The sequence below is a fragment of the Montipora capricornis genome, chromosome 10 (assembly GCF_036669925.1).
Source record: "Montipora capricornis isolate CH-2021 chromosome 10, ASM3666992v2, whole genome shotgun sequence".
NCBI lineage: Eukaryota > Metazoa > Cnidaria > Anthozoa > Scleractinia > Acroporidae > Montipora > Montipora capricornis.
The window spans coordinates 35,238,870-35,248,869 of NC_090892.1; the positions used below are offsets into that span (position 1 = coordinate 35,238,870).

General features: G+C 39.9%; 1 protein-coding gene and 1 pseudogene across 1 annotated transcript in view; both read left to right on the forward strand.

Annotated features, from left to right (window-relative positions):
- Positions 1-10,000, forward strand: part of LOC138020730 (nose resistant to fluoxetine protein 6-like) — a 42,144-nt gene that overhangs the window by 1,065 nt on the left and 31,079 nt on the right. The window contains exons 2-3 of the mRNA XM_068867664.1: positions 8,473-8,615; positions 9,072-9,156. Coding sequence (XP_068723765.1) covers positions 8,473-8,615; positions 9,072-9,156 — 228 coding nt within the window. The remainder of the gene's footprint in view (positions 1-8,472; positions 8,616-9,071; positions 9,157-10,000) is intronic.
- Positions 3,042-4,474, forward strand: LOC138018792 (uncharacterized; annotated as a pseudogene).

Genomic DNA, 10,000 nt, shown 5'->3' on the forward strand with positions numbered 1-10,000 from the left:
GGTCTTTAAATAACTGAGGAGAAAGTGCTACCTTTGTAATTACATCTGCAAATGGTTAGGCTCTCTAGTCTTCTCGTATAAGGCCGATAAGCCGGAGGTCCCGTCTCACAACCCTTCAATGTTCATAATCCTGTGGGACGTAAAAGAACCCGCACACTTGTCGCAAAGAGTAGGGCATGTAGTTCCCGGTGTTGTGGTCTGTCTTCTGTGGTGTATCATGGTTGGGAGGGTAAATGCTCGGAGATATTAGCTACACCAAGCTACTCTAAAAATCCGAGGGTAAATAAAGATGTATGATATGATATGATATGATATGATATGATATGATAAGAAAACAAGTGGTCAACCCTATAACATTTAAGTAGGCTCATCTCTTGGTCATGAACACATTTCGCCCGAACCAATTCAGATGTTTGTTCAAAGGAGCCTTCATTCAATTTTTCAAACATTGCCAACTTATCGAATATCAAAGGATGCTGACAAAAAAACAAGGTTTCTGCTATCCTCAATGGGAAGGGGCCACTTAAATGTCCAAAAATGTAGGTAATTAGATGAAATGTCCAATTTTTATGTCCAAAACGAAGTATCCTATAAGCCTGGTTTCCATATGATCATCTGAATCGTCCCGATCGCCCCAGTCGTTTCAAATAATGTTCAGAGGTGATCGGGGCGATTATATGGAAACAGTACGCTGGGCGACTCAGACGACCTCGATCGCTTGCATAGAATTGTTCTACCGCCAACGATCGAGATCGTCTTATATTATGGAAACACCATCCAGGCGATCGCTGACTATACCTGGGCGACTGAGACAACCTCGATCGTCGGGATAGAACTCAGTTATATCGAAACGATCGAGGTCCCAATCGTTAGCGATCGTCTGGGTACTGTTTCCATAATCATCCCGATCATATGGCTGATATGGAAACCAGGCTCGATCGTAGCCAGATCGTAAAGCCAGATCGTAAATGGCTTGAACCCAGCAGTCATAATTATCATAATTACGTGAAGTACGATCATCTGGGTGACTGTAATCCTGAGAAGGACTGTTTAGGATGACAAAACGGATGACATTGACTGACGTTTCGACAACCTGAGTGGAAGGCATCTTCAGATGGAAGTGATTTGTGTATTGTCAGTAGATGGTATAAACACTAGGTTAATTGTTTATGTCGATAGTCAACTCTCAGTTAAACCTTGCTGGGGCGGATCTACAACCTCGTTTAGGGCTTTTCCCTATCTTTGGGGGCCCCTCCTTGGCGGAGAAAAGCCCTGGGAACGAGGTTGGCAGAGCTAGGGAGGTTCGGGAGGTTCGATAGAAGAGATAAATTAAACCAGATTTACATGCAATTGCGAAAATTGCGAATTTTGCGAAATATAGCAAAAATCGTAAGAAAACTGAAAGGATAGAGAAGGCAAGTCTTTTTTTTAGCGATTTTTTGCGAAAAAGCGCAAAATTGTAAGAAACTGGAAAGATAGAGAAGAGAAGTCCTCGACAAGACTCGCGATTTCTGCGATTTTGATGACTTTTAATTTGCGAAAATTGCGAATTTTGCAAAAATAAAAAAATAAAAATCGTAAAAAGTGAAAAGATAGAGAAGACGAGACCGCGACAAGACTCGCGATTTTTTGCGATTGTAAAGAGTTTTGCGAAAAATTGCAAAGATCATATAGGTGTGCGAACTTCATTCTGGAACAAAATATCGTCGCTCGCAACTACCTGTCCACACGCTTGACAAAAACGTGTTCTGCCGGCCAGTCAAAATTCAAAGGTTTGACAATCAAACTTCAAAGGTTACCCGCCAACTTTGGAAAGTTTTGGCGCCACTCCGCAAACGCTTCACAGGAAGCAAAGTCAGCAACACGTACGGGCATTTTGTCTTTAATTTTGCAGTTTTGAACACCTTGCTTGAAATTACTACCTAGTTTATTTACTGTAAACGCCATGTCTTTCCAAACGACAAATAAATCAGTAACGATCATTTGCGTAACTGGCGCCAAAACGTTTCCAAGTGGGTGGGTAAACTTTGAAGTTGTAGTGTCAAAACGTTGAATTTTGATTGGCCGGCAGAATATGTTTTTGTCACGCGTGTGGACACGTTAGTTGCAAGTGACTTAAGCACGTGACGGTATTGTGGTGTCGTGTTTGAGTGAATGTAAAAAGTGTGTCGTATTAAATTACATCTGTTATGAAGATTTTCTTCTGCGAATTATAATCATGCTTGGTAATCTGTATTACTCCTGAAAGGAAAAAAAATTAAAAGAGAATGAACTTCTGTGATATTGTTTATTTTAGGCAGTAGTTTGTAGACAGTTGCCTACAGAACGAGTTGGTATTTACATATCATGGTTTAGTGGTTACGCATTTGTCAAACCCGATACGTCTCGTAGTCATTAGTAACAGGTACTCGCTTCAAGCTCATCCTTGACAGCTCTATTGTGACTCCATACAATATGCACCAACATCACGAAAATGTGGATTCTTGTGGGAACTTTTTCAAGCTTATCTCTTTACAGTTCTATTGTTACTTATTAGAGCCCTATCTTATATCCAGAGGAAGAAATTTCCCAATTTTCGATTCACTGCAAAAAGTGCGTAGTAATTGCAGTTTCTTTATCCGGATTTTATACCGTGAATTAGAATCTGGAAAGTTTGTAGCCTCTTGCTTTTGAACTAGTCCATTACAGAAGTACATGCATTGGCTATGCATTATATAGCTAAATGCGATGTTAGCGTTTTTCGCATATTGTGCAAAAATTGCCAAAATCGTGATCGGGGGCTTCTCTTCTCTATGTTTTCAGCCTTTATGAATTCAGCGATTTTACGGTAAATTGGCAATTTTTGAAAAGACTGTTGCTGCAACATGTAGCGGGGACAAAATCGTGTTAAGTGCACACTGAGGGGACATGTTGTAGGGATGCGTAGCAGGGACATGTAGGAGGGACCAAATCGCAGAGTTTACACACTTGTGAAAAAGTTGCCGGGACACGTTTCAGGGACATGTTGCAGCGACACATCCTGTTGTGTGTGCTGACACTTTTTCACTCGTGCGACATGGAATCTGTGCAAAATTTGTCCCCGCAACATGTCGCACGGAGTTCAACTTGTTGAACTTCATGGGACATGTCGCAGCGACAGAACTTTGCGTGAGACGCCATGATCATCGTATGCAAGGATATGCAACATGTCGCTGCAGCAAAAACTGATAATTGAGCCAATCAGACACTAGATCCAGCTCGCTTTGCGGTAGTGCATTTGGAAAAAGGATGGCGGCCGTTCACAGAGTAGTCCGTGCTCACGCTAGTAATTGGAATGACTTGGATAGAAACCGAAAACTAGTTGTTGTTTTGATGATGCTGCTCGATGATGAAGCTCCTACGATGCTGGAACGACAAGTCTGGTGCCGGCAATGGCTACTGCGACGTACCGAACGGGGAGCTTATCATACGATTTTCAAACGTAACAGTTGGCAGTTGAAGACACGCCTGGTTTTGCTGAATACATGAGGATGCCGCACGCTAAATTCGTCGCTTTGGTAGAAGCAGTTGCACCGGTCATAAAGAAACAGGAAACATGTATGAGAGAATCTATACAACCAAGCGAGAGTAGCCCTTGCAATCAGGTACCTTGCGTCGCTATTTATCGTGTCTTCGGAAAAGAGTATTTGAAAACACCAAATACAAGTGATAAATGGAATGAAATTGCACAGTTATTTTACTCCAAGTGCAACATGATTCCAAACATTATTGGAGCAATTGACGGGAAAAGGATCCTTATCCAAAAGCCAGCCTGCGCGGGATTTCATTTTCATGACTATAAAGGAAACGAGAGCATAATAGCATTGGTTATGGCTGGATCAGAGTATGAGTGTCTATTTGTCGATGGAGGGACAAACGGACGAATCCCAGACGGCCATACATGGCATCGTTGCTCTCTAAAGCCCTGGAGAGCTGTGACAACCCTTTGAATGTACCTTCCCTTCGCCCACTGCCAGGGGCTGCTGCAGACTTCCCTTTGTCCAAACACATGCTTAAGCCCTACCCAAGAAGAAATCTGACGGTCGAGGAAAGGATAGCCAACTACCGCATTTCGAGAGGGCGAAGAATATCTGAGAACATTCTCGGTATTCTGGGAAATAGATGGCGTAGGTTTCGGGCTCCCTTTTTGCTGCACCCTGAAAAGATGCAGCAAATCACTATGGCTATACTTACGCTTCATAACTGGCTACGAAACGATAGAGCAAGTCGCAGCATCTACTGTCCTCCGACACTGATCGACAGAGAAGATCCGAATACACGGGAGCTTTTTCCCGGGTCTTGGAGAGATGATCTTCTTCCCGAGTCTCTGCTGCCATTCCAGCCAGCTTTGGTTCACAACTACACCAGTGAAGCTAAAGAAATGCGTCAGGAGTTCACACGGTGGTTTAGTGACGAGGGAGATGTTGAATGGCAGCGAAGAATGTGTGGACCGTAAACTGAATTTCAATACACTTGCAAGCAAGTGATATAGTCACTGAAGTTACAGCTTGTGGCTAAAATGAGGTACTCCTTGCACTGTCAGCCTGATGACCTAACATAGAGCTTCACTTTCTTCACCAAAAGTAGAGAAAACTGGCATTTATTGGCCACAAGTGTTAAGACCCTAAATTAAAAAAATTGGCTCCTGAGCTTAAAGTACCGTTTAAACACAATTTCTACTGTAACCGTAGACAAAACAGAACTGTCCACAGCAAAACGGATGCAGTGTTTAGTCACAAGAAGCATGACAGTGATCATGCTTAATAACACGCTACAATTAAGACGTTCCTTCGATCAGTTTTAATGACTATGTTTTGACACAATTTCCTTGCACAGTTTGTCAAAATGAGTTCAATGTTAATAGTGTTGTGTTTTCATAAGGAATGTTTGCAAAGTTAAGTCCTTGTAAGTTGTTTGAAAGGGAAGGGATAAGGGTACATGTAGTTGAAGAAACGTTGCATTTTAAGGACTGTGAGGTTAAAATTCATCAAGGGTTTCCGCGCCTATTTCTAGGAAAATTAAATGGTGGATTCAAAAGACCAAACATTTATTAAAGCAATGACAAAAGTTTAAAAGACCAACAAATCCTCAGTTTCACTTCTGCAATCTGGGACAACCCATTTAAAAACAGATTAGCAGTGCCTAAGTTACAATGTGAAAATTTTGTTATATTTTAAAATGGAATAAACGGCAAATTGAATTCAACCTAGGTTGGTTTTTAACATCCTCGTCTCTTATTCATGATTTGAAACAATGGAAATTAAAAATCACCTGAGATTCACTACAAAGTATGTCAAGGTGATGATGTTCACAATCAGACATTGCTCAGTGATACATGAAAAACGTCCTAAAATTCGTGTTATCTGGCAGCTCAACTGAATCAAAAACAAGTCCCTCAAGAAAGGATTTAATGAACTTCAATTCTCTCTTTGTTTCAACAAGCCTTAACAAAGGAAGAGAATGGGAATAAACACTGTGCTAGGCGTATACATTTACTGGCATGTTCACCCAAGGTCATGATAACTTCTTCCTTCATTATTTTGAAATGCCAGAGGAGAGTATGAGCGAAACTGATCTGTAGCATTCAAAGGCTGACTGGGTGATTACTACTGGCAGAACTAGCACTGGCTGGTCTCCCATAGTTTTCAACATAACCAACAGTTGTATGTTGAGGAAAACTACGAGGGCAAGCCTGCTTGCTCAATGCCATCTTTCTCCTCCATGTCATAAAGCACAGCAGAAATTAATTTCTTGGCTCGGCGAAATTGACCAGGAGTTAATTTGGCCAAAGTCAAGGCAACATAATTACCAAAGGCCACTGACACACTTTTTTCAACTAGTGGTGTTTACGAGACAGATGGAGGTGGAGTGCTGATTTCATCTACAGCTCGAGCCAATAGCTCCAGCTTTTTGTCCTCCCTTTCGTCTCTTTGAGCCACTCTTGATCTTTTCCTAGATTTTGCCTCTGGTTGGTGCATTATTGAATCCACAGTGGCATCTGTGTCATCACAAATTGAATCGAGGAAGTGTAGTTGAGCTTTGGAGTTTTCCTGTTTGTAAATCTTGGCCAAACTCTTCCATTATTGAACAATTTCTTCACAAGTGAGCTTCTCCAACAAGTCCAACAAAAGGTCCTTGTTGGCATTGGTGTGGTACTCTGCTGCATTGTGATCCCACAAGGTGGGATTTCCTTGATAGTATGAAATGAGTGTTTCTGAAAAAGAAATACGTGCATGTTTCTTTATCAATATTTAACTTTTATGTTTTATCAAAATAAAATTTAGCAGATCTTTACTTTGAAAAATAGTACAATGTTTACCTATTTGTTCACTTGACCACTCGCCCTGACCTTCATTTGCCTCTGACAATTCCAGTGACGACAGAAGGAATTCCAGGTCTCCCCAAAACGTCCACTTTACTTCATACTCTGGATCGTCTTTCCGCTTTTTCATGTATCTCAATACGGTGCTTCGCAAGCTATGCCACCTTGATTTAATCTCTCTTAGGCCTCTTGGTGGCTGTGTGTTTCCGAATCGGGCTTTCAATGTTACCATTGCTTTCTTTGTTTTTCCTCTTTTGACGTTGTCTTTCAGGCGCTTATCCCATATTTCCTTGAAATGCGAAATAAGCATACGAGTCTGGCTTGCATTCCACGAGTTCTGGTTGGTATCATCGGCAGGATCACCCAACTGGTGTTCTTCAATTGATTCATCACCGAGGGCCGCCATCTTCTTTCCACATATAAGTGACCAATGCATTGTGGCCTTTATTTCTTAAACTCTCGCCATTACTGCGGTTGTTTCACACGAGGAGGCATGTCCCTGCAACATTTACCAGAGACATGTTCCAGCTACATTTTCGTGTGTGTGTGCAAGTCTTAATCCTTTCCCTGACTCATGTCCTTGCTACACGTCCCAGTTACATGACCGCTGATATGTACAATTTATAATATGTCGCTGCTACATGTTGCAGCAACATGTTCCTGCAACATGTCCCCTCGTGTGGGCCCACCTTTAAGGCCTGGCCAAACGCTCGCAACATTTCAACGCAACATCCTGCAACATTGTTGAGCACAACATTTGGCCACCCTGTTGCGATATGTTGCGTGCGTTTGGCCAGTCCATTCACCACATGTTGCAAGATGTTGCGTTCAAATGTTGCGATAAGTGCGATCGAACACCCTAAATTAAAAAACTGCTGCTCAATATTTAAATCTAGAACGTTTTCTCCATAATAAAACAAATAAAGTTTTGTTTTACCGTGAATGTGGCTCTTTTAATAATATTGCCTTCTTTTCTGCGAATTGCCTGCGCTATGCCAGTTACTTTAGCTCACATCGAGCAAGTAAACAGTGCTTTGAAGACTGTCAGGTTTGGCTCTGATGAACTTTCACTACGAAAAGCCCGTTGACTACGATGCTGTGGTTCAGCGGAAAGATACCCCAGAACAATGCTTGTTGTTAATTGAAGATTGCGTCTTTGACGAATTTAACACAAAATTGAAAAAAGATAAAATGCAATATATTTTTATCATAGTTTTATAAATGCTAACTTGCATCGTTTTTATGCAATTTTGTTGTATTTCGAAGAAAAAAGAATTTCAGATTTTTAGTGGCTTTGAAAGACGGGAAAATAACCGAGCAATGAAGTGGAATGGGTTCGATTCCAAGTTGACGTCACAAACCGCTTTGCCTTCAGAAAGTTCTTTGAAGTTAATTTGTGACGTCAACGCGGTATCAAGCCCATTCTACTTTATTGCTCAGTTGTTGAATGATCGTAGTATTACCACTTTTTCCCGACTTTCAAAGAGAATTAAAAAGTTATTATGTCACTCAAAAGGTTCTTCAAACAACATGATGTATTTGGGATGATTTCGGAGAAAAAAATAAAGATGGAATGTGATTTGAAGTGATAAGCACCTTAGACATCAATTGATGTACTTAACATTACAATCGCAACGAAGTTACTGTTATAAGATGTAATTCTACATGTATACAGTAACATCATTTACAGTTACTTAACAATCACATTAATAATGCTAGCTATATTTGTTAAGTACCCATAAATATATCTACTTACAGCGTATTCTGAATGGCAAATCTTCAATAAGACTCGTTGGCACTCTGCTAGTTATTTGTGGAGACCGGTGATAATTATTATAACTTGATTTCTTAGTCCAGCACACAAAATTAAAAAAAAATCTTAAGACTAAATTGAAACTTTTCCAATTGGAACTTAGTTTACTCAAGTTTGTCACTTAATATTATAGTTCTCTTTCTTTTTATGAATAAAAAAATATTATTCCCTTTGGATTATTACAGATCATTACCAATAAGTGTCAAGAGTCAAACATTGTTTGGAATGTTTAACCATTATCTGTAGTTTAAATCGCAGAATGAAGTGAACCAACAAAGGCTTTTACATTTTTATTAATAAGTTAATTTTTGCTGTCTAGATATTGATGCAATTGGAAAACCACCCAGTGGACTCACAGCAGGAAATGTTTTGTGGCTTGGGTCATATGATGTATGTAAGAATATTTCTGATGCACAATATTGTCTGGCCTTTGGAGTTGATTATGAAATTACAGCAATGCAGGTACAGTAGAATAATATGTTGCATGCACTGTAACCGTTGCAACTGGAACCACAGCTTAATAGTCATGCATTCATCTTGATAATGATGAAAGTTCAACAGCAACTGGTAGCTTTTCCACTTTTGATGGATACTTAACCCTTTCAGTCCCGATAGTGCCAAATGGCACTTATAGATTTTACTCTGTCTAACGCCAGACGATTTTACTCGTCAATGGGGAACCCCTCGGGGCTTAAAGGGTTAAGCTAACAGCATCAAAAAACTATGTCCCCGTTTAACCCTTTCAGCCCCGATAGTGCCAAATGGCACTTATAGATTTTACTCTGTCTAACGCCAGACGATTTTACTCGTCAATGGGGAACCCCTCGGGGCTTAAAGGGTTAATTTGTAATCAGTCACACGTATTTCAATACCTTTACTGGACACCATTAACAACCAATTTCATGTCCTTAATTTCAGTCATTGCCCATTTCATGGGGTCTGTGTGCACCTCTTGCTTGTAATGAAACAGATATTCCTCTGTTTGTTAATGAGCTTATTGAAGGTATGTGGCACAATGCAATGTCAGCTCAATTAGCTACCTTTACATTAAAATGTAATATTTAAAAGATATTGCCAAAAGTTAAGTGAGAGAATTTTTTTGATATTTTTGATATGAACTGAGTTATGCCATGTAGAACAGTGGACTGTGACTAACCCTAACCTTAACCCATTGACTCCGGGAAGGGGTAAAATATGGCCATCCCTCTTTTTTGCTGAAAAGTGTCCCAAAGCATGTTGAGGAGCTTTTTCACCTTAAAAAAGACGATTTCGGCTGAACAATTTCCTTCACTTTTCTTGGACACCAATTAAAAAAAAAAACATTAAACAAAATGTTATGCTCTCTGGATCCAGGGAAGAATGAAAGTGGGGCATTTGGATTTTTCTTAACCCATGAATGGGATCAAAGACACCCACCCACATCATTTTCCATCATTGAAAATCAATTTAATTTAGGCAATATGATTTTATAATCGATCCCTCTGATGTAGACAGTATGATGAAATGAAATTATCATTGTAAAAATAATAGCTTATTATATTATGCATTTAGTCAATTTGTTATAATATTATAAATAACAAAAATCTCTTCAAGTTTATCTTTATTTCATCGAAACGTAATTTTATTTTTTCCAGAACAGGAAAACACTTTTTTTTTCTAAAAAAGGGCTCACACTAATTTGCGATACGAAACGAAATGAAACGTCCTGAAATACAGAAAGAATACTAAACATTCATTAAAGCTACAGTACCAGACTGAAAGTAACCTAACAGGGAACGCCAGTAGAACGCGAAATGGAACGCCACAGGAACACAAAACGATATCTTCCCTATTAGATTAAAATGGCA